Source organism: Oncorhynchus masou, chromosome 18 (assembly GCF_036934945.1).
Source record: "Oncorhynchus masou masou isolate Uvic2021 chromosome 18, UVic_Omas_1.1, whole genome shotgun sequence".
NCBI lineage: Eukaryota > Metazoa > Chordata > Actinopteri > Salmoniformes > Salmonidae > Oncorhynchus > Oncorhynchus masou.
In genome coordinates this window covers 34,654,247-34,679,098 of record NC_088229.1, presented here as the reverse complement: position 1 = coordinate 34,679,098, position 24,852 = coordinate 34,654,247, and the positions used below count along the sequence as shown (strand labels likewise).

Below are 24,852 nucleotides of genomic sequence, written 5' to 3'. Positions count from 1 at the left end.
TTGTGGGTTTTGACAATTTCGATTCATCTTGCTGAGCTCCACTGAGCATTTGACCTCTTTAACCTTCTCCATTATCTCCTGGATCATCTGATGCATTTCTGACTGCCCTTTCTTAACTGAAACAAAAATACATTTACAAAGAGATTGGTCTCATTGGTTTGTTCCTTACTAATGCATGGGTCCATCATCCACACACAGCACATACCAACTTTTCTCCCCACTCCCCCAGTGGTTTGTCAGGCTCCAAGTGAATATGTGGTTATGGGTTACCAGGGTGATGAGATTCCATCCAGTGAAAACACTGCCAGGCTCTTCTTCTCCATGTCTAGCTGTGGCTGGGGCCGAGGTTAACACTTCACATTGGGCAGTATGTGTAGCTTTAGATTTCTCAACAACCTCAACCTCATGTCTTTTCTGGAATCTCTTCTTACAGAGTGGACACCGGTACTGGTCACTACTTCCCCAGTATCTACCGATACAAGCCAAGTGGAGGCTGTGTCCACATGTGGTGGTGACTGGGTCTGGGAACATCTTCAGGCAGATGGAGCACACTGGTGGACTGCTGATGGCTGTCATAGCCTGGCAACAAAGACACATGTTGCTGTTGTTGTTGTTGTGTCTACCCCTAGATTTCAATGACTCCAAGACAAGTTCCAAAGACTATGAAACCAGTGTTTTCCATGTATTGTTTTAGTGCTTGTACATTGAACAGTTCAAAGTATGACAGCTTGCTTGCGTTGAAAGATCAGTAGATAGCTGTATTCAGACCTTTGAAGGGGTGTCAGTAGACAAAGATGTTGTCAACAGAAAATGTCCAAACAAGTGATAGAAATACAATAGTGTTTTGTTTGAAATTTGAGTCATTATTTGAAGATCTACTCTGTGGACCAATTACATATTCAATTCAATTAAATCAAATGTTATTTGTCACATGCTTCGTAAACAACAGATGTGGACTAACAGTGAAATGCTTACTTACGGGCCCTTCCCAACAATGCAGAGAAAGAAAATAGAGAAGAAAAGTTAGTGCAAAACGGGTCAATGCAGAAAGTCCGGGTAGCTATTTGGTTAACTATTTAGCAGTCTTATGCTGTGGGGTAGAAGCTGTTCAGGGTCCTGTTGGTTCCAGACTTGGTGCATCGGTACCACTTGCCTTGTAGTAGTGGAGAGAACAGTCTATGTGTCTATCTTTTCTCCCTCCTGTCCCTATCCCCTCTTTTCCTTTCTCTCTCCGAGAGATTCTCTATTGGAAAAAAGTCTGTCCTCTCCTCGACTCCTCCATCCTCCTCTCCTCCATAATAGGAGTGTCAATTTGTTAATAAGCAAACGGAGGAGTTTTCCCCTCTCTTCGATAGCCTCCTTCGGCCGAGGATTCTCACTCTCCCGAAGCATTTTGAAATCCGACAGACCCTCTTTGAATCAGCTGTTGTTTTTCGCAGAAGAGAAAAGCATGCACATGATAACAAAAAAAAGTGACTTGTCTTTTATGTATGCTATGTCTGGCACCACATCAAATCAAGTCTTTATTGTAACTCTATATCCAATCTGCATCCCTTATGCCCCTTTGACACATTGAATGTCAAGTATCTAGAGTGGACTTGCATGCACACTAATGATTCAACTCTGTCTTTGATCCTTTCCCGACATTAGTCCATTGAGTTGAATTGTGTAGTGTTATCTGTTATCCTAGGCCCAGGAAGACAACTTTACCTATAGTGACCTTGCTGCTATCTTCATGTGTAGATAGATCATTTCAGGGGGGAAAGAACAACAGGACATGATCACTACTGGTAACTGTTACTGAATTGAATATAAAAGATGCACGTGGCGTGTTTTGTCCTGCAAAATGAAAATAAGAGCATTTCAATCCAATAAATAAAAGATAATATAATAAGAAACAACTTCAACGCATATTCTGTGTGTTTTATTTAGGAAAGTTAGAGCAGCTCTAGCTGATAGGACTACATATTGGAAGTACAAAAATATATTTCCCTATTCATATACATACATTTCAAATCAAAACAAGCTTGATTCTGCAATATATCAGCAACACTTCTTTGGCAGTTGTCATCATTGGCTTCATAAGTCACCCAGATTTACAATAAATACTGACTTGGAGCTTTCAGACTTTTTCAGACATAGATATTTTGGAAATAGGAAAAATATATATAATTGCCTGTAGCACTGTATACCGATGCTCTATAGGCTACTAAACATGCTATATTTAAAAGCTTCACCAGATTCGCTTTTATCCGAGATCCAATCAATATTTGGATTGACCAGAAATAGCTGCTTCTAAATACCAACAAAGTAACAGAGACAGATCTGCACTCATGTGATTGAGCTCCATCACCTCTGATATTATTATAGCTCAATGTCAACAACTATGCTTTTCTGTTTGTGCTTAGTATTCACCTCTCTTCCATGGTCACTCTTTCTTACGTAGGTGGATGTACATGACTCCACTGATGAGTAGCAGCGGCACACACACCCAGGCCAGTATAAAACAGTAGCCAAAATGTCCCTCGGTCAGCTTTCGTGAGTCCTGGAGGATCTCTTGGTTGTGCAACGTGTAGATGAGAGCAGCCGCAAATGCAGTGAGACCTAAGAGAATCAAAAGCCAGAGCTAAATTAGGGGTGTACTCACTGCTTACTTTGGACTGAAATAGGTGCCGCTACTCATTTTGGGTGGAGTTACTGTTTATATTTAGGTGCAGGAGCTCCACAACAGTTTGTAGCTAATATTCTGTAAGAAGCGCAGGAGCTTAAGCACTAGAAAAGTTGAGGTGCCAGTACTCAGCTCCAGTGAGATCCTGCCCAAGTCAAGCACTAGGTGTACTGTGACAGCAAAATGAAACATTTCCGTTGAACAATAGACAATAAAGCATCTATTCTATTCTTTCCTGTAACCCTCTTAAATGAGTCACATCAAGACAACTCTACTGTATACTGTGTTATGTTGTTGTCCCTGCCTGTTTTGGGGTTAATTATTCTGTGTGCATTACCTCCCCATAATCAACGAAAAGGAGCATCAGGTGTGAGTATGTGCCCACACCAATCAGAGTGCTGAATTGGAGCCTCCCATCAGGTATAAAGAGCCTGAGTATGGACTGTTCTGATGAGCTGTCAATCGGTGACTGCACCAGCATAAAGACATTTGCCTATTCATAGCCACAGGAAGTAGGGGTGTTGAGGGTGGTGCAGAACCCCCTGATAAATAAATACATACATTACAGCACCCCCAGCCCAAAACATCTTCCTGCGGCCATGCGTCTATTCCAAGTTCGCATAAATCATCAGTACGAGTTTGCTTCCAGCTGAAAACGGTAATTTGGATGAAAAAGTCACTAAATCGCAACACTAAAATTATATACTGGATGTCAGCACGCATGGCAACGAAATGCCATGCACAATTTAGGCTCACTGTTTATTTTATAGTGTCAAGAAAAGTCTAAAATAAAGGAAAGAAAGAATGAAATTAAGGAATTAAGGGGGAAGTTAAGCACCCCTATGATTTGATTGATTCCATACTGAAGAGGACTTTGCTGAAGAGGCATTTGTTATTGATGTTGTCGTAGGTCTAACATGGTATGTGCTCATGAACAAGCTAATGGTTCATCTTCTGGTTATTGCAAAGCGGTTGACTTGGGCTGTAACAACTGACACTCTACACTAGTGTTGAAATAATCCTGTACTCGACTTTCATCAAATTGCTATATTAAAACAACCGTAACACAGCACTGAAACAACTTTCAGAGGTAGGCTGAAAGGATTTGAAGGAGACTGCAGTATTTCACCATAAGGGGAGCTCGTTGGTCTTTCACAGCACGTATGAATGTTTGTAAACATTATCTAGCACTGGTGGTTAGGACCATGCACATTTTCTGACCACATGACCTTTTTCAAATCAACTACAACAGTCCTAGTGGCAGATAGAGATGGTTCATTCTTTCACTTCGTTACCTGCAAAGACTTGACATAACCCGGTGAAGTAGAATAGCCCCCCTTTGGACATTGTGAAGAGCTGCCCAAGGAAAACCAGAAAGGAAACCGAAGAGAAGACCACAGACAGCACCATCAACACCTGGACTGATTGGAGCCACTCTGAGGAAGAACAAGGAACAATGTATCAATATGCACCTCAAACTGTCAGGGAAGGGAAGATTTCAATGATTTCACAAGGTACAAAATATGTTTACCAGTCTCCTTGGAGGAGGCACACAACCAGGTTCCAGTGTCATTGTCAAATCTACAGTTATACCAGAGATCTGAGTTCTCCATCCCATCCCATACCCACCAGGACTAAGAGGGAAAGAGAGGCAGTAAGTAAGTAAATGTGTTGAATGGTAAACACCTATTGTTTAAGAAAGGCTGAACTACTTTTATCACACATTTACATCTTAACTAACAATAATGAAAAGATATATTGGTGAAGTAGAGCTCTCACCTTCTCCATGGTGGCAATGAAGAGCATGGCCAAGGTTATTAGATGCAGCAGGGTCACAAACATCAGCAAGTACGCCATCTGAACAGGGTCCCTGTCAGAAAATGGAGATTGAAATGTGGCTGAAATCACAGATGGTTTACAAGTAATAGGCAATATTTATTGTTTCAGTTTTGGCTTGGTTGGTGTTTTTATAGGTTTGAGGGCAGCCAAAACAATATTTTGATTATGGCAAAAAGAAACATGTGATCTAGAATATGTTCTTAACTGACTTGACTAGTTAAATGAAGGTTAAATTAAAAAACTTTAAAAACATTTTTTAAATATAAAGTAATATTTGCAAATGTATGTCTTTCATCAGGTTCACATGACTGCCCCACCCCCTTCATAACATAGGTTTATTATGCTTTCAGGGGTATCTGTACTTTCCTTTATTATTCATATTTTTTACTTTTACTCTACTACATTCCTAAAAGATATTGCCTACTTTTTAATCTGATACATTTTCTCTGACACCAAGAGTACTCATTACATTTCAAATGCTCAGGCAGGACAGCAATATGGTCCAATTCACACACCTATCAATATAACATGTTGTCATCCCTACTGCCTTTGATCTGGTGGACTCACTAAATACAAATACTGCGTTTGTAAATTATGTCTGAGTATTGAAAGGTGCCCCTGTCTGTCTGTAAATAATAAAAACAAGAAAATTGTGCAGTCTGGTTTGCTTAACATAATGAATTTAATGTTAGGCATTTACTTTTACTTTTACTCAGGTATCACAATTTAGAATGTTTTCAACTACTGTACTTAAGTACATTTAAAACAAGTTACCTTTAGACTTTTACTCAAGTAGTATTTTACTGGGGTGACTTTTACTTGAGTCATTTTCTATTAAGGTATCTTTGCTTTTACTCAACTCAACAATGTACTTTTTCCACCACTGTGTGCTTCTGAGCTCGAATAAATGTCACCCCAAACGCAAATGAAAAGTCTGAGCTGTGAAAATACAGGATACTTACTCTCTTACATAAGGCCACAAAACAGAGAGCTATTTAACTATTTCTAAAACTGCTCTTTGACTGGTCTGTGTCACTGTAATAAACATGTACTTAAATGAGAGGGCGGGGCTGGTTAAAATAGAAATTGTGACAAGTTGTTTACTGAAGTAACCTCAAACTTCTGCTATGATGGAAAAGGGGAATAAGTGCTTCATAATTTGGAGGACAAAACCGTTTGCGACTGGGCTAACAAATGGTTTTAACATTAGCTTTATAACATTTAAACTTGTAACGAGCAAATCCAGGTTAATAGATCATACTCATATTATTACAACAACACTACCAACATTGAACATAGTAGTTCTGTAGTAGTATGCTAGTCATAAACATAAAAATATAATTTTACGACAGGGGACATGATCAATTAGCCCAGCAAAAAGGGTAGAAGGATGAACACGTCTGTATAGATCTCTATCTTTAGGAGGGTCCCAATTTGGGGTGGGTATATCGTGATTGTCAAATTATACTATTAAATGAAACCAATTCCATCTGACAACTGAATGAAGGTCTAAGATGTGAAGTAATGGTTGAGTTGAATGAGTATTAGCATGGAAATCAAGACATGAATAGAAAATGGTTAAAGTCACAAGCTTTCTCAATTCCATGCGTTATGCTCTGATTACTTCAGTCTGGTGATTTAAGAACGTGTTTTTCTTGAATCGGAATCTGACAAGTAGGCCTATAAAACATTTATATAACAAACCTCTCTGGTGAATGTACTCCAGAAATTCAGAATTATCATTGAAGAATCTCTACGCACCTTAGTTTGTGTATTTCACGCTCCTCTGAATCAGCCTCTCTGTAAAAGTTTCCCCTCTGGTGGTCCTCTCCTTTCCTCTCTTGCCACTCCCTCTTTATTTTTTTCAATCACTCCATTTCCAAAGTTTCCATGAGGAGGAAAGGAGGAGGAATGCTGAAGAGTTTTTTTTAAAGAAACCCTAAACGCCCATTTCCTTTTAGTTGAACAGAGCTCCCTTTGCTCAGCTGACTCCCTTCAGTCCAAAATCACCATCTAAAAAATACTCAAACCAGACCCACCCTTGAGCGGTAGAACAGCAAACCACATGAAAAGTTGTCTACTGTAAACCTTTCACTTTGAGTTAAAACCACATCTGGTGTCTGTCTATATGATCATAGTGCACTACTTATGCTCACCACATCTTTAACTCCCAAAGAAAGATATACAAGAAAAAAGAAAATCTTTAAAAAAAAGCAATTTTAGAGTGGGAGTGTGCTAGGCCTAAATGCAGCTGTACAGTACACAAACCATTATGTTAATTTGCATGGGCGTGTGGTGAGTTACAAAGTTGACTGGCAACAATGAAATAGAAATGCAAATCACGCCACAAAGCAAATCTATTAAATGACATACAGAAGGCTAAATACAGTTATAAGGTATTCATTTTCAAAGGAATTTACTGTACTGACCGAAATAAATGTGGGTGCATTCTGGCCCTGCTATTCCACGTGTTGGTGTTTTCAGGTTTATACAGATACAGAACCACTAAATGTATAGAACGTTGTTTTTTTGTACATAGTTTCATTGTTACCATTTCCTGTTTTGTATAAAATGACAAAAGCCACATATTTCTCCCCATCATACAATAGATAGATTTTCCCATGTATCCCCCGTATCACCGGAATGGTATATTCCGTTGCCTAGGTGCTTGTAGAAGCGACCAAACTTGTCCACCCCTGCTGACTACTGGATACACTAGTGAGTGTCTGCTGCACCTGAGCTTCGGCGCTAGCTAGCTAACTAGGTTGGTTGGTTGGTAGGTAGGTAGGTAGGTATGTATTGCCTGGTGCTGGACGTGGCGGTGCAATACGTTTGATCGAGCCAAGCGTCCAAGATTTGAAGTCGCTCAGTTGTGTCTACAACTATTAATTAATAACTTTTTTTGGCACGCATGCAGTCAGCGATCATTGGTTTTCTGACGTTAGCAAGCGCTAACTCTCTGTGTTTGCTAACGTTAGCAAGTCTTTCCTCTCTGGCGTTGTCAGACATTTTGGGCAGGATTAGGAATTTCATTAAACTCCAGCTGGCTAACGTTGCACTGCCTCTATTTTATAGCTAGATAGTTAACTAAGGTTGTCTGCCTACTTGTTGTGAGACATTGCACCCTGAAATGTTATCAGTCAGACAGATATTAGTGCACGCTTCAGAGTTTCGTTCTCTGTAGTAGCTAACGTCAGTAATGTTAGACTATTCATAGACGCTAGCTAGTCTAGGGAGTCTAGGGATAACGGCAGTAGAATGCCACCTTGGGTTTCTCGAGAGAAACTAACGTAGTAACTGCTGCTGGACCATTATGACAGCTCCTCAATACATGTTTTTACGGGGCTAACGTTAGCTAGCTAACTATAATCGTCTCGACTAAGCCTTGCTTAGCTGTACTCGTTCATTCCTTGCTCTGTTTATAGTTGCCCTGTCATCTTTTTCAGGTGATTGACTTGGGATGGAAGTTCTAAACTGCTGTCTATGGATTTCACTGGCTTGCAACCATCCTTGTCATGCCTTTCAAACCACAATCTGTTCAACAGTATACCATGTAGCCCGCTACTTGGTAACTTTTTACTGAAGGAAACAGTTCATCACTTGCAGATGCAACTCCCTTGGATCTAGCTAGTGTATGGACATGGATCATGATGAGGTAAACTCAACCCTGAATTTGCTTATTTAAACGAGATAGGCATATGTATGAAGTCAGCCAGCTTGATAAGATGTTAATTTTAAAACTGCATGTCATGCAATGCAAATGTTTTAGTTGCTAAACTTCAGTAGCTAGTTCTTAATCTAGCCCAGGGCCCTATTTGCCCTTATCATGACTCCAATTCCACATTCCTTTTGATTAGCTGAAGGGATTCAAGTGTGAAATGCTCTATCTAGAATCATGAATCATTGATTGCGATATACTTTTGCAAACCTTGATTGAACACAACTTAATTGTCATCCAAAAATAACTTTATAAATACAAAAGATACTCACTCTTAGCTGTTTTTACAGATTTCCCCTAAGGTTTTTTGTGTAATACAGCTACACGAGCCAACGTTGTTGTTCCCTCCCGAGTTGCCATTAACTCAAGAAGTGTTCTTTTAGTTTAGGTAAATGTGCAATGCAAAACACCTCTGTGGGATTCTATTAAAAAAAACGAACAGTATGTTTTTATAAAATAATTTCTGTGATATGAAAGTTAGGTTCCAAAGGTTTCCAAAACCGAATCGCAAACAAGTTTTATTAGCGTTTCTAAATGTTAAAACAGTGTCGGGATTGTAGTTCATATTGTCCAGCTGAGGTCCATACCTCAACCCTAGGGCTGGCTGTATGCCCTCTTGGGTACTCTAAAGATAGGGCCCTATGTGATAGCAAAGTATGAGTACAACTGGCAGTTCAATTGACAGTTCAGTTCCATTGCAATTTAGTCATTGTGAACTCACAACTAGCCTAACAGAACAATTTTGACTTGGCAGTAATACTTTCTGTTAGATCACAACAACAGTTGGTGGTGGATGAGACCTGATGCTCTGTGGAAGTTTGTTAAGCATTTCTGCCTACTAGCATGTTGAACAATGGCTTAGCCTTGTAGTCTCATCGTTGAATGATGAGCCATCTCAGGTTACAGGGCTTGCAAATTACAGTATTGAATTCTATGTTAGGCAGTGTTTAGCATTGGCAGGGGTCTCTTTGGGTATCTTCCCATGTGTCACAAAGGAGATTACATTACGGTTAAATGACTGCTTTGCCATTAAATCATTCAATCACTCCAAATTGAACGACATGGCATCACCTATAAAAAGGAAATAACCATGATGTATACTTTTGTGTTTTGTTGTGGCGCTCAGGTCCCGTCGGAGCTGGATCAGATTGCACTGCGTCTGCAGGAGGTCGGCCTGGCCCCCTCGGCAAGTGCGGAGGAGTGTCAGCGGCACCTGTGGCGTCAGCTCCTGCATTGTGAGGGAGATCTGCGCACAGCTACCCAGGAGCTGCACACACTGCGCACACAGCAGGCCACCGAGATGAAAGAGGTGAGGCACGGAGCTCAGCAGACACCATACTCTAATTACTATGAACTGACTTGGGATCAGCAATTCCCACCACAGTTATCCCACTAACCGTTTTGAAGTAAATTACACAATTGGTTCTGGAACAGTTGCCTAAGATGTAATGCACATAATAACACACCAGTCACCACAGATGGTAGGCTAGGATCTGTTATCTGATGCCTAGTTCTAAAGAATGGTTAATGAGGCATTCATATAACATTTGTGGTGAACCTCTGGTGAATAGTCTTGCCCACAGCTATCTTGTTTTAAATCAAAACTATGACCTACTGTATTCAGTCCACATATTGCATTCTACATTTATTTTTCATTTAACTTATGGTAGCAGTGTTTAGAACTGAAAACAGGCACAAAAAGTTCCAATTGGATTCAGTCAGCTCTGTCCAGTTTAATACTGGTACTAGGAAAGTACTTGTCTGGTTCTCAATACCATCCCTAATTGGGGGTAGCCTCATCCATGGTCCAATGTCATTCATGGATGGCTATCGGTCTGTCTCAGGTGGAGAACTATGTGGAGCACATCCGTGGCCTGCTGGAGGAGCGTGAGTCTCTGACAGCCGAGTATGAGCAGGACAACGAGCAGCTCCATGCAGACCTCCAGCAGATTAGGCTCCAGCAAGGTATTTAGGCAAGACCAATGGAAGATGTCTTCACTGGCACGCACTGTTGTCACTTAGCACACTCTGTAAAAAGCTGGCTGAACAACAGTGTAGACACAGAATCTTGTTTATTTCTCCACAAATACCTGTGCGGTTGGGATTAATATCCATTTGGGATTGGGCAAGATACTGCATTGACCCAATTGCTCTCCTTTCCACTGTCTGACAGATTCCCAGAGGAAGGAGGTGGTGGAGATGCTGGCCCAGGAGGACTTGGGTGAAATTGGCCTCAGTAGCACCAGTGAGCAGGTGGCCTACCTGCTGGTGGAGAGGGCCACGCTGTTGGAGAGACTGGAGGCTGCAGAGAGGAGGCTGGACACGCAGAACCTCACAGGCAACCTCAGGGAGGTCCACCTGCAGGTAACGGACAACGCTTTTATTGGTTATTTTCTACCTCGTTGTGTTACACAATGAGGAAAGCTGTTTTCGAAATACAGTCAATAAAGTGTATTTCCAAGTCACAGAGTGGAGTTTTACATGTATGTGACTGTCCTGGGGTGTGGGGTTGCTGTGTTTCACAGGACGAGCTGGATCATACTCGCCACACTCTGGAGGAAGAGTTAAGACAGCAGAGGGAGACCATGCAGCGTACCAAAGAAAGCATGAGCCAGGTAAAGAGGGATAACTAGATATCTGGGTGGAAAACCTCCTCTTGCTTTAGACTAGTCAGCATCTCTCTCAGGTTTTGAAAGAATATAGATAAGGGGAGGTGAAGTCTGACTTTGAAAGACCAATCTGCAATTGCTACATCCATTTTTGGACTTAAATTCATTATATATATACCCATTGATTATTGAATGATAAAAGTTATAAATGCCTCATGAGTTCAGTTCAATTGTCGTACCCCATCAAACTCCTTAGTTTGTAAACAATTTGATTATAAGCAAACACTGTATAGCCTAAAAACATGGTTAAAACCATAATTTTGATATCATGGATGGTCAGTTTAAATGGTTACATGTCTGGGTGTCACTTTCTTTATTGTTGAACCTGCAGATTGATATTTAATACCCCCCAAAAAGTTTCCCAAACTCTGTCCTCGGACCCCAAGGGGTACACGTTTTGGTTTTTGCCCTAACACCACACAGCCGATTCAAATAATCAACTAATCATCAATCTTTTGTCATTTGAATCAACCATGTAGTGTTAGGGCAAAAATCCCACTTGGGGTCCTGAGGACCAAGTTTGGGAAATGCTGATTTAGCGTTTAAGTTGATAACGCTTTGACGCAGCTGGCATTAATCCTGGACAGTGGGGATACCCTCATAGGGTCTCTTGTCAATCCTTCTGCCCCGTGGTCTTTCTTCCCAAGGAGCAGCAGTCTCCAGCTCAGAGGCCTTGGAAGAAGCTGTTTGGCCCACGCAAGTCCTCACAGAGCACACACAATGGTGCACCTGTAGGTCCCCATCTTATCTGCCACATCCAACTAACCATAATGCTGTAATAACTTGAGGCAAGACTGCATGGGTCAACTTTTCTGTGGTTCTTGCCTTTCAAGTCCTATTTCAGAACCGCACTGGCAAGGTGTCCACGAAACTGCTCACATTGCTAACCCCGGAGCCTCACTATCTGTTTAAATAATTTTCCTTTAAGACTGGCATTTTGAATGGCATGGGCATGGAGAGTTTTCGGTCTGGTGGAAATTGTGCACTTTATATGAAGCTCTGTAAATGTAATAATTACCAAGAGAAACCAAGTGTCAATATGTGGTTTTTAGTTGGGTTTCAGCTTCAGTACATTTATGTACTCTTTCAGATGCAAATATCTATAAACATTTTATCCATCATTTTTACCACATGCATTTGTTTAAAGCTCTAACACAGACGTAATACCTTGACTCCGTAGTCTTTGCTCTCCCTCTGTCTCAGGTCCACAATGAGGATGTATCCCAGGAGCGCTCCGAGCGCCAGCGGCTAGAGAGGGATCTGGAGGAGGCATCTCGGAGGCTCTCCATGGCCCACGAGGACATCCGCAGACTGACAGACAAGCTGGAATCTGCCAAGAAGACCCAAGCCATGTGTGGTATGAGAAAACAATTCTACAATATTATCTTTGTCATTATATTGTACATGTAACTGCCCATATAAAATAAAACACCAACATAAGGTGTCTTAATAGGGCGTTGGGGCCACCACGAGCCAGAACAGCTTCAATGCACCTTGGCATATATTCTACAAGTGTCTGGAACTCTGTTGGAAGGATGTGACACCATTCTTCCATGAGAAATTCCATCATTTGGTGTTTTGTTGATGGTGGTAGAAAATGCTGTCTCAGGTGCCGCTGCAGAATCTCCCATAAGTGTTCAATTGGTTTGAGATCTGGTGACTGAGATGGCCATGGCATCAAACCATTCAGTGACCACTCGTGCCCTGTGGAGAGGGGGACATTTTCATCCTATGGGGGCCTAGCCATGGTAGACAAAATAATGGCCTGCCCAGCATTTTTATTCATGATCCTAAGCATGATGGGATGTTAATTGCTTAATTAACTCAGGAACCACAGCTGCTTTCAATATATTTTGTGTTCTTCACTTACTCAAGTGTTTCCATAATTTTGGCAGATACCTGTAGTACCAAGCAATAACATGAACATCTTCTCAATTCTGAGGACTAATATAAATGATAATTTAATTGATATTCCCCTACACACTTTCTTAGTACACTATTTGCTGGGCAGTTCAGGGTGTAATCCTGCAGTCGCACGAATAAAATTAGCATTTGGTCTTATCAATCTGTGTTACAGCCCATCAATAACTGGAAGAGATACCATTAGTCAAACACATCAATACATCCCAAGTCAGAAGTTTGGCTTCTTGTCATCAGATGATTGTTGGAAGGGTGGATGGTGTAAGTTGTTTGGTGTGAGTGGTGGTGGCAGCAAATGTACAGAGTAGGAGAAAGTGGTTGAGTTGCCACCCTGGCTGCACATTTGTGGTACCTGAAAAAGGCAGAACCCCTGTAGTGGACAGATGGGTAAGCCAGCAAATTACTGAGGATAAACAGGAGAATGCAGCAGGAAATTCCGGAAAGGAGGCGAGGCCTATAAAATGAACACATATTGCTTTTAACACGCATGCTTACATTTGATGCAGTGCTAAATGTGTGCATGTATAGCCTACGTGTAATTACTTGTACTTTTTTGTAATACCATTCTAAAAATAGTGCCTTTTGGGTAGTGTATTTTTGTCACATAATTATTTCAACTAATTTTAACATTGTTTAAAGAGCACATCTTCAACTTCATAACAAACATGTTTTCTCATCTCGAGAGGTTAAATTAAAGTGATATTACAGAGATTTTGTCTAAGTTCAGCCAGCAGTTCCACTCTGCAACCTCATTGGACAATACATGGCTGACCTGATCCCGCCTCCTAATCTGGGGATTTTCAGAGAAAACAAATATTGTTAACATGTTTAGTTAGTGTAGATGTATGTGATTCAACTGATAAATTGACTGTTTTATCAAAATGTACACGTCTGAGGGATATAAGACATGGCCCACCTGGTGTTTATTTGCTCAAATGGAAGGTGATGCCGGCCATTATAAAAGACCTGCGTGTGTTGGAGTCAATGATGTACAGTACCAGTCAAGTTTGGACACACCTAATCATTGTAGAATAATATTGAAGATGTCAAAACTATGAAATAACACATATGGAATCATGTAGTAACCAAAAAAGTGTTAAATAAATCAAAATATATTTTATATTTGAGATTCAAGTCACAAACCGTCCAAGCGCTATAATGAAACTGGCTCTCATTAGGACCGCCACAGGAAAGGAAGACCCAGAGTTACCTCTGCTGCAGAGGATGAGTTCATTAGAGTTAACTGCACCTCAGATTGCAGCCCAAATAAATGCTTCAGAGTTCAAGTAACAGACACATCTCAACACCAAGTGTTCAGAGGAGACTGCGTGAATCAGGCCTTCATGGTCGAATTGCTGCAAAGAAACCACTACTAAAGTACACCAATAAGAAGAAGAGACTTGCTTGGGCCAAGAAACACGAGCATTGGAAATTAGACCGATGGAAATCTGTCTTTTGGTCTGATGAGTCCAAATTTGAGATTTTTGGTTCCAACTGCCGTGTCGTTGTGAGACGCAGGGTAGGTGGAATGGATGATCTCTGCATGTGTGGTTCCCACTGAAGCATGAAGGTGTAATGGTGTGGGGGTGCTTTGCTGGTGACACTTGGTGATTTATTTAGAATTCCAGGCACACCACAGCATTCTGCAGCGATACGCCATCCCATCTGGCTTGCGCTTAGTAGGACTGTCATGTTTTTCAACAGGACAATGACCCAACACACCTCCAGGCTGAGTAAGGGCTATTTGACCAAGAAGGAGAGTGATGGAGTGTTGCATCAGATGACCTGGCCTCCGCAATCACTCGATTTCAACCCAATTGGGATGGTTTGGCATGAGTTGGACCGCAGAGTGAAGGAAAAGCAGCCAACAAGTACTCAGCATATGTATGAACTCCTTCAAGACTGTTTGAAAAGCATTCCAGGTGAAGCTGGTTGAGAGTACCAAGAGTGTGCAAAGCTGTCATCAAGGCAAAGGGTGGCTACTTTGAAGAATCTCAAATATATAAAATATATGTTGATTTGTGTAACACTTTTGTTTACTACATGATTCCATGTGTGTTATTTCATAGTTTTGATGTCTTCACTATTATTCTACAATGTAGAAATAGTAAAAATAAAGAAAAACCCTTAAACGTGTAGGTGTGTCCAAACATTTGACTGGTACTGTATCTATACCCTAGATGACTGACGGGGCAATGTTTTTAAGCCACTGCGCAGCCAATTTTGTACTCCACTATTGTAAAAAAGTGTTTGGAAGCTACAGAAATCCATGAACAGTTCGTTTGGAAAGTATTCAGACCCCTTGACTTTTTCAACATTTTGTTAAGATACAGCCTTATTCTAAAATGGATTAAATTAAATGTGTTCCTCATTAATCTACACACAAAAAAACAATAAAAAAACAGATGCCTTTTATTTACAATTTGTACAATATGTTAAGAATTTGTAAGTGCTTAAGATCCCATTCAATCTCTTAAGTACATAACATTTTGTCCTTGAAATATTTAATTGAAATATTGTAGAATTCCATTCATTGCTATGGAGGACTGGTCCTTCTGAGAAGTACCACCAATATGGTGGACAAATGAGTAATCTAGGGTTTATTTACAGTCAGATGTTATGGCCCCATCTATTTTGCTTCCACTGTTCCTGGGGCACTTGTTAAAGGGGAACTTTACCAGGACATTTTAACCAAACGTGGCTGCCTCTGTCAGAGGTATACCTCCACCCAAATCTTAATTGACCACAAAATCAACATTTTGAAATGGCCATCTCAAACTCGAGACTTGAACCCAATTGAAAACCTGTGGTTTGAATTGAAGAGGGAAGTCCATAAGGGTAGATGAAGGATGTCAAGGATCTGGAAAGATACTTTACGGAGGAATGGTCACTCACAACATATTCTTCAATCTCCTAAAACATTTTTTAGAAAAAGTCGCCGTGTCGTTATCCTCGCAAAGAAGAGTGTGCTGGAGTATTGAAAACAGGGGATACAATCATTTTTACCCATCTAAATAAAAAATATATACAAAAAATGACTTAAGATCGCTTTCTCTGAGCAATTGTGTTCGTATAAAATAATAGTTTTTAGATTTTCTGGAGCATACAATATATCTCAGTATTTGTATGTATACTGAACAGAAATATAAACGCAACATGTAAAAAGTGTTAGTCCCATGTTTCATGAGCTGAAATTAAAGATCACAGAAATGTTCCATATGCACTGAAAGCTTTTTTTTCTCATTTTTGTGCACAAATTAGTTTACTTCCCTTTTTGTAAGCATTTCTCCTTTGCCAAGATAATCCATCCACCTGACAGGTGTGGCATATCAAGAAGTTGATTAAACAGCATGATCATTACACAGGTGCACCTTGTACTGGGGACAGTAAAAGGCCAATCTACAATGTGCGGTTTTGTCACACAACACAATGCCACAGATGGCTCAAGTTTTGAGGGTACCGTGCAATTGGCATGCTGACTGCAGGAATGTCCACAGAGCTGTTGCCAGAGAATTGAATGTTAATTTGTCTATCATACGCTGCCTCCAACATCATTGTTAGCGAATTTGGCAGTATGTACAACTGGCCTCACAACTACAGACCATGTGTAACCACTCCAGCCCAGGACCTTCACATCCGGCTTTTTCACCTGTGGGATCATCTGAGACAAGCCACCCGGTAGCTGATGATACTGGGTTTGCACAACTGTCAGAAACCGTCTCAGGGAAGCTCATCTGCATCCTCGTCGTCCTCACTGGGATCTGACTGCAGTTCGGCGTTGTAACCGATTTCAGTGGGCAAATGGTCACCTTCAATGGCCTCTGGCATGCTGGAGAAATGTGCTCTTCACGGATGAATCCCGGTTTCAACTGTACCGGGCAGATGGCAGACAGCGTGTATGGCTTTGTGTGGGTGAGTGCTTTGCTGAAGTCAACGTTGTGAACAGGGTGTCCCATGGTGGCGGTGGGGTTATGGTATGGGCATGCATAAGCTACGGACAACGAACACAATTTAATTTGATCGATGCACAGAGATATCGTGACAAGATCCTGAGGCCCATTGTTGTGCCATATCATCTGCTGCCATTACCTTGTGTTTCACCATGATAATGCACGGCCCCATGTTGCAAGGATCTGTACACAATTCTTGGAAGCTGAAAATGACCCAGTTCTTCCATGGACATGTCACCCATTGAGCAGGTTTGGGATGCTTTGAATCAATGTGTACGACAGCGTGTTTCAGTTCCCGCCAATATCCAGCAACTTCCCACAGCCATTGAAGAGGAGTGGGACAACATTCCACTTGCCACAATCAACAGCCTATGCTAAGGAGATGTCGCGCTGCATGAGGCAAGTGGTGGTCACGCCAGATACTGGCTGGTTTTCTGATCCACGCACCTACCTTTTTTCAAGGTATCTGTGACCAACCGATGCATATCTGTATTCCCAGTAATGTGTAATCTATAGATTAGGGTCTAATGAATTTATTTAAGTTGACTGATTTCCTTTTTATATGAACTGTAACTCAGTCAAATCTTTGAAATTGTTGCTTTTTGTATTTTATACATGCTTTTTGATCATCTTTATCAATGGATTCGATCATTCTAGACCCCACTGTATATATCAAAAAGAGCTATAAGAAAGATTAGGAATTTAGGTAGCATACTGTATAATTAAGCAGAAAGGCCCGGGGGGGGTGTGATGTATGGCCAATATACCACGGCTAAGGGCTGTTCTTACACAAGGTAACGAGGAGTGCCTGAACACAGCCCTTAGCTGTGGTCTATTTGCCATTTACTACAACCCCGCAAGATGCCTTATTGCTATTATAAACTGGTTACCAACTTAATTAGTGCAGTAAAAATAAACTTTTTGTCATACCTATGGTATACGGTCTGATATACCATGGCTGTCAATCAGAATTCAGTGCTCGAACCACCCAGTTTATAATACATGTTTAACACTTACTTTTAAATACTCCTACAATATTATAATAACACACTTATTTCTTATGATTTTCACACAACGGGAAAGGAGAATATGCCGCAGTGTTGCATCACCATTAAAGGATTGCTAATGTTCAGAGAGGGAAGTTCATCCCTTTACATCATAGCATGAGAAATGTTGGGAATTTAAAACAATTATTTTTAAACAATTTAATCAGTGTGACATTAGTGAGAGAAATGCTGGCCTAATAGAAGTGTGTAGCCTGCTCTTAAAACCATGTCACAATTTGTCATTTGTAAAAAAAAAAATGTAGGACCTGAGCTTGAGCAAACTGGTCAAGAGGTGGAGAGCCTGAGGAAGGAGGTGGACAAGCTGAAGCAATGTGGTGAGATACTTGTGTTGCCTTGATCTTTGTTTTCACAATCCATATTAATGCTGAGTCTCAATAAGCTCCGTTATTGACTGGAGCCAGTTGCTGACTTATGCACACAAAGTGTGTAAGATAGGTTAACTTAAACTACTGTTAGGAAACAAACTAGCCAGTCTACAGAAAACTCTTGCTATGTCTAGGGATTCTGTGTGTGTGTGTGTATATATAATATATACACACACTACCGTTCAAGGGTTTGGCGTCACTTAGAAATGTCCTTGTTTTTGAAAGAAAACATATTTTTGGTCCATTTTAAAATAACAACAAATTGATAAGAAATACAGTGTATACATTGTTAATGTTGAATATGACTATTGTAAAATAGGCCAGCATCCCGGAGTCGCCTCTTCACTGTTGACGTTGAGACTGGTGTGCGGGTACTATTTAATGAAGCTGCTAGTTGAGGACTTGTGAGGTGTCTGTTTCTCAAACTAGACCCACTAATGTTCATGTCCACTTGCTCAGTTGTGCACCGGGGCCTCCCACTCCTCTTTCTATTCTTGTTAGAGCCAGTTTGCGCTGTTCTGTGAAGGCAGTAGTACACAGCGTTGTACGAGATCTTCAGTTTCTTGGTAATTTCTCACATGAAATAGCCTTCATTTCTCTAAACAAGAATAGACTGACAGGTTTTAGAAGAAAGGTCTTTGTTTCTGGCCATTTTGAGCCTGTAATCAAACCCACAAATGCTGATGCTCCAGATACTCAACTAGTCTAAAGAAGGCAAGTTGTATTGCTTCTTTAAATCAGGACAACAGTTTTCAGCTGTGCTAAATTCTAGTGGGTCAGAAGTTTACATGTGTTAAGTTGTGCCTTTAAACAGCTTGGGAAATTCCAGAAAATATTGTAATGGCTTTCGAACCTTCTGATAGGCTAAATCACATAATTTGAGTCAATTGGAGGTGTACCCGTGGATGTATTTCAAGGCCCACCTTCAAACTCAGTGCCTCTTTGCTTGACATCATGGGAAAATCAAAAGAAATCAGCCAAGACGTCAGAAAAAAAATTGAGGACCTCCACAAGTCTGTTTCATCCTTGGGAACAATTTCCAAATGCCTGAAGGTACCACGTTCATTTGTACAAACAATAGTATGAAAGTACAAACACCATGGGACCACACAGCCGAAATACCGCTCAGGAAGGAGACGTGTTCTGTCTCCTAGAGATAAACGTACTTTGGTGCGAAAAGTGCAAATCAATCCCAGAATAACAGCAATGGATCTTGTGAAGATGCAGGAGGAAACGGGTACAAAAGTATCTATATCCACAGTAAAACGAGTCCTATATCGGCATAACCTGAAAGGCTGCTCAGCTCGGAAGAAGCCACTGCTCCAAAACCTCCATTAAAAAAGCCAGACTACAGTTTGCAACTGCACATGGAGACAAAGATCATACTTTTTGGAGTGATATCCTCTGGTCTGAGGAAACAAAAATATAACTTTTTGGCCATAATGACCATTGTTATGTTTGGAGGAAAAAGGGGGAGGCTTGCAAGCCGAAAAACAGCATCCCAACCACGAAGCACGGGGGTGGCAGCATCATGTTGTGGGGGTGCTTTGCTGCAGGAGGGACTGGTGCACTTCACAAAATAGATGGCTTCATGAGGAAGGAAAATTATGTGGATATATTGAAGCAACATCTCAAGACATCAGTCAGGAATTTAAAGCTTGGTCGCAAATGGGTCTTCCAAATGGACAATGACCCCAAGCATACTTCTAAAGTTGTGGCAAAATGGCTTAAGGACAACAAAGTCAAGATATTGGAGTGGCCATCACAAAGCCCTGACCTCAATCCTATAGAAAATGTGTGGGCAGAACTTAATAAGCATGTGCGAGCAAGGAGTCCTAAGTACCACCAGCTCTGTCAGGGGGAATGGGACAAAATTCACCCAACTTTTTGTCGGAAGCTTGTGGAAGGCTACGCAAAACAATTGACCCAAGTTAAACAATTTAAAGGCATTACTACCAAAAACTAATTGAGTGTATGTAAACTTCTGAACCACTGGGAATGTGATGAAAGAAATAAAAGCTTAAATAAATTGTTCTCTCTACTATTATTCTGACATTTCACGCTCTTAAAATAAAGTGGTGATCCTAACTGACCTAAGACAGGGAATTTTTACTAGGATTAAATGTCAGGAATTGTAAAAAGCTGAGTTTAATTGTATTTGGCTAAGGTGTATGTGAACTTCTGACTTCAATTGTACATCCATGCAGTACCAGTCAAAAGTTTGGACACACCTACTAATTTAAGGGGTTTTATTTATTTTTACAAACTGTTTGATTTGTTTACTACATGATTCCATATGTTATTTCATAGTTTTGATGTACTTTGCTCCGTTCATATTTCCCTCGATCCTGACTAGTCTTCCAGTCCCTGCTGCTGAAAAACATCCCCACAGGATGGTGCCAGGTTTCCTCCAGAAGTGACACTTGGCATTCAGGCCAAGGAGTTCAATCTTGGTTTCATCAGACCAAAGAATCTTGTCCTTTGACCTCTGAACCTAGATATCTTGGGTCGATTGCAACAAAGAAGCTGAAATTTGCACAAAACACTGTGTATTAGCGCTGGTTTTTCTCAAAACAATACTAACGGGAGATTACATGCACCAGTGTGGTAAAATTCTCATGTTGATACGAGACCACTGAAAATGTCATCCAGCCCTCAATGACATAACGATTGGAAACTGTAAAGCTGATAGACTGTATACAAATTACAATTGGCTTGATTTATTGACATATTTCAAGTATGGACAGTGATAAGGAATGACCATACAATTTTTTTAAATGATATTTAATAGAATTAACCGATTACATAAATGGAAACAAAAATGTATTACAGTAGGCTACACCAAAATTATTTTTCCATTCATAAAATGTGTACTTTAAATTGCCACAGTAGATTTGCTGTGGTAAACGAGGAAATACATTATTTCAGTTGTTTGGAATGATTGTCAAATGGTTACATCTTCCCTTGGTCTGCTCAAAATGCAGATTTAATTTATACCGATGATAATAGCCATCAGTGTGAAAATGTCTCCAGACTTTGCCAGTAATCAGCACTACAAGTTAACACCAACAGATTTAGGGAGCAGTAAATCAGTGGCCAATAAAGGTTGCAATTGGACATGATTTGGAATGGCACACACCTGTCTATATAAGGTCCCACAGTTGACAGTTCATGTCGGAGCAAAACCCAAGCAATGAGGTCAAAGGAATTGTAGAGCTCTGAGACAAGATTGTGTCGAGGCACAAGGGTACCAAAGAATTTCCTCATCATTAAAGGTCCCCATGAACAAAGTGGCCTCCATCATTCTTAAATTGAAAAAGTTTGGAACCAAAGACTCTTCACAGAGCCAAACTGAACAATCGAGGGAGAAGGGCCTTGGTAAGGGAGGTGACAAAGAACCAGATGGGCACTCTGACAGCTCCAGAGTTCCTCTGTGGAGATGGGAGAATCTTCCAGAAGGACAACCATCTCTGTATCACTCTACCAATCAGGCCTTTGTGGTAGAGTGGTCAGAAGGAAACTATTCCTCAGTAAAAGGCACATGACAGCCTGCTTGGAGTTGCCAAAAGGCACTCCACAGACCATGTGAAACAAGATTGAACTGTTTGGCCTGAATGCCAAGTGTCATGTCTGGAGGAAACCTGGCAGAATCCCCATGGTGAAGCACGGTGGTGGCAGCATCATGCTGTGGGGATGTTTTTCAGCAACAGGGACTGGGAGACTAGGCAGGATCTAGGGAAAGATGAACGGAGCAAAGTACAGAGAGATCCTTGATGAAAACCTGTGCCAGAGCGCTCAGGACCTCCGACTGGGGCGAAGAAGACTGGTGCTTCAACAAAGTACTGAGTAAAGGATCTGAATACTTATGTCAAATGTGATGTTTCAGTTAATTTGTTATACATTTGCAAAAATTTCTAAAAACCTGTTTTTGCTTTGTCAGTATGGGGTAATGTATGTAGATTGAAGGCTGGAACGTATCAAAATGAGTAAAAAGTGAAGGGGTCTGAACTTTCCCAATGCACTGTAATAGCACTTATTAAGTAGCACTTTATTTGTGGAGGTCCATGTGAAGCCCCTCTACACAATGCTTGTTTGTTTTCCTTAGATACGCTGGAGCTGCAGAGGGCGAAGGAGCACAATGAAAGACTGGATGGGGAAATCCGGGTTCTGAGAGAGAGAGTGCGCTCCCTGGACTCTGAGAAGAAAACCCTCTTACAGGTGGTGCACATTGACTAAAAATATAAGCCTACCTTTTGGGCCCTAAAATATTGGGTTACCACATATTACCTAGCTGATTCTTTGTAAGCTCGAACAGTAATGTCACAGACTGACAAACTCCCATCACTATGGGATGTGGTTAGTACTTTTATGTGCCTTGTGAAGTAGTGAGGCTGTGTTTCCTGTACAGAAGGAATGATGTGTGTACAACAATGTTTGTATTTGTCAGGGGGAGGGCAATAGCAGTGAGCACCCTAAAGATCTGCCTATGCTGTTGTTGACCACATCGAAACCTGAGGAGCAGGAGCAGATTCATAAAAGGTATGGATGCACCCTCAGCCCCATTGCAATAATTAGGTTATTCCTGCATCTGTAGAATCATTCTGTTCAGAGGTCTTTCTCTGGTTGCGCTGACCAGGTGTCACCTCATGTCAGTCATGTCCACATGTCAGTCATAAGAAGTAGCATTCACGCTGTTCAATCAAATGTATTTAATGAAGCCCTTTTACGTCAGCAGTTGCCGTTCATCAATGATCTGACATCTTTCTTGTTCTCTTTCTGACACTCTCTCCCTCTCACACATTTATCTTACTCCCTTGTGCCGTATTTCTCTCTCTCTCCCTCCCCTTAACCTCCTCACATATCTCACACTGTCTTTCTTTCTCTCCCTCCCTCTCTCGTACACACTTTTCTCACACGATCTCCCTGACTCTGTCACCCTGTCCTGCAGGTGTCACGAGGCTGTGGAGGACGTGGGCTGCCAGCTGCGGGAGCTGCAGCGGCGCATGCAGAGGCAGCAGCGGGAGCAGGAGGAGCTGGTGGAGAGGAACGAAGAGCTGGAGGCATTACTGGGAGAGGCCCAGAACGCCAGCAAGGAGGAGTGCCAACTCCATGAGGGTGAACTCGAGGGACTGCACCGCAAGGTGGGAGAGGGGGCTGAACGAGAAGGGATAGAAATGACATAATCAAGAGAAATTCTCAGGACTTTTTGCCAACAAAGCAGAGACAAAAGTCTTTTCACAGATTTAGACACTGTTATGGTGCTGGAGATAATGAATATGAGGTTATAAATGATTAAGTGTTCCTTTTTAAACGTCCACTCACAGATTAAAACCCTAGAGGCAGAGCTGAAGAAGATATGTGCTCAGGACCAGGTACTGAAGGATGGAGGTGTCGTCGGCAGAGAGACCGAGACGTACTTACATCAGGTAGGAAAACGGTGTGCTGTTAGCTTGTAAATTTCCACTCTAAACTGACTTGCCTGTGCCATTGTTTTGTCTTATCCAACTACTTTCTCAAAAGTGTCAGGCACCCATGAATGGTAATAATTTAAAACCAATGTAGCAGGCCAAAGAAGTTCTTCCCAGGCACCCAGAGACACCTAGACTGGCAATCGCCTATAGCTATTTGATAGCCAGTGACCTATTTTACATCGTAACGGTTTGTGAACTTTGAGAATAGGAGCTGTGCTTGAGTGACAAGTTGCCCCTAATCACAAAACATTAAGGACTATCAAAAATAACTGAACTTTCATCAGTGAATAAGGACTTTTACCAACTGTAATATGTTTTTCTGCCTCCCCTACCTAGTTAAGGGACAGCAGCCAGGAGAGGGTGGCCCTGCTGGAGGCTCGTCTGACCGAAGAGAAGGATTGGAGGAGACAGCTGGAGGTAGACCTCGGCTCTTCCCAGGCTGCACTTAAAAATAACAAAGAGGTACGCTGCAATGCATGCTAGGTAGAATAATGGGTTTTGCGAAGTCCAATGATGTCCAGTACCCGTCAAAAGTTTGGACACACCTACTCATTCAAGGGTTTTTCTTTATTTTTTAAAACTATTTTCTACATTGTAGAATCATAGTGTAGACATCAAAGCCATGAAATAACACATATGGAATCATGTAGTAACAAAAAGTATTAAACAAAATATTTTATATTTAAGGTTCTTCAAAGTTGCTACCGTGACAGCTTTGCACACGCTTGGCATTCTCTCATCCAGCTTCAACAGTGTTGAAGGAGTTCACACACATGCTGAGTACTTGTTGGCTGCTTTTCTTTTACTCTGTGGTCCAACTTATCCCAAACCATCTCAATTGGGTTGAGGTCGGCTGATTGTGGAGGCCAGGTCATCTGATGCAGCACTCCATCACTCTCCTTCTTGGTCAAATAGACCTTACACAGCCTGGAGGTGTGTTTTGGGTAATTGTCCTGTTGAAAAACAAATGATGGTCCCACGAAGCGCAAACCAGATGGGATAGCGTATCGCTGAAGAATGCTGTGGTAGCCATGCTGGTTAAGTGTGCCTTGAATTCTAATTAAATCACCAACAGTGTCACCAGCAAAGCACCCCCACACCATCACAACTCCTCCTCCATGCTTCACGTTGGAACCACACATGCGGAGATCATCCTTTCACCTACTCTGCATTTCACAAAGACAC

At 41.3% G+C, this 24,852-nt stretch overlaps 2 protein-coding genes across 9 annotated transcripts in view; one reads left to right on the top strand and one right to left on the bottom strand.

Annotated features, from left to right (window-relative positions):
* Nucleotides 1–1,909: 1,909 nt before the first annotated feature.
* On the bottom strand, nt 1,910–6,532 carry LOC135504471 (epithelial membrane protein 3-like). Its single transcript, XM_064923102.1, has 5 exons — nt 6,269–6,532; nt 4,448–4,538; nt 4,200–4,302; nt 3,964–4,104; nt 1,910–2,604 (listed from the first exon to the last, which is right to left on the bottom strand). Exons 2-5 carry the CDS (start codon nt 4,523–4,525, stop codon nt 2,429–2,431), a joined length of 498 nt encoding a protein of 165 aa, XP_064779174.1. The 5' UTR covers nt 4,526–4,538; nt 6,269–6,532; the 3' UTR covers nt 1,910–2,428.
* A 639-nt stretch (nt 6,533–7,171) lies between these two features.
* The window catches only part of ccdc30 (coiled-coil domain containing 30), a 41,780-nt gene continuing 24,099 nt past the window's right edge, over nt 7,172–24,852 (top strand). For 2 of the 8 annotated variants that reach the window (XM_064923099.1, XM_064923094.1), the window contains exons 1-14: nt 7,218–7,295; nt 7,954–8,162; nt 9,352–9,534; nt 10,070–10,190; nt 10,399–10,589; nt 10,751–10,840; nt 11,542–11,625; nt 12,098–12,251; nt 18,074–18,145; nt 22,302–22,414; nt 22,644–22,735; nt 23,145–23,337; nt 23,521–23,622; nt 24,004–24,129. In XM_064923099.1, coding sequence (XP_064779171.1) covers nt 8,142–8,162; nt 9,352–9,534; nt 10,070–10,190; nt 10,399–10,589; nt 10,751–10,840; nt 11,542–11,625; nt 12,098–12,251; nt 18,074–18,145; nt 22,302–22,414; nt 22,644–22,735; nt 23,145–23,337; nt 23,521–23,622; nt 24,004–24,129 — 1,542 coding nt within the window. In that variant the 5' untranslated portion in view covers nt 7,218–7,295; nt 7,954–8,141. Of the gene's footprint in view, nt 7,300–7,953; nt 8,163–9,351; nt 9,535–10,069; nt 10,191–10,398; nt 10,590–10,750; nt 10,841–11,541; nt 11,626–12,097; nt 12,252–18,073; nt 18,146–22,301; nt 22,415–22,643; nt 22,736–23,144; nt 23,338–23,520; nt 23,623–24,003; nt 24,130–24,852 lie in introns of all 8 variants that reach the window. The other 6 variants (XM_064923098.1, XM_064923095.1, XM_064923096.1 and 3 more) reach the window with 6 other exon arrangements.

Excerpts from the sequence above, each read along its gene's own strand:
- LOC135504471 (XM_064923102.1), bottom strand. The coding sequence starts at position 4,525 with ATGGCGTACTTGCTGATGTTTGTGACCCTGCTGCATCTAATAACCTTG. Across the intron at positions 4,303-4,447 it reads TCATTGCCACCATGGAGAAG|TCCTGGTGGGTATGGGATGG; the intron begins GTGAGAGCTCTA and ends TTTCCCTCTTAG. Across the intron at positions 2,605-3,963 it reads GTTATGTCAAGTCTTTGCAG|GTCTCACTGCATTTGCGGCT; the intron begins GTAACGAAGTGA and ends TGATTCTCTTAG.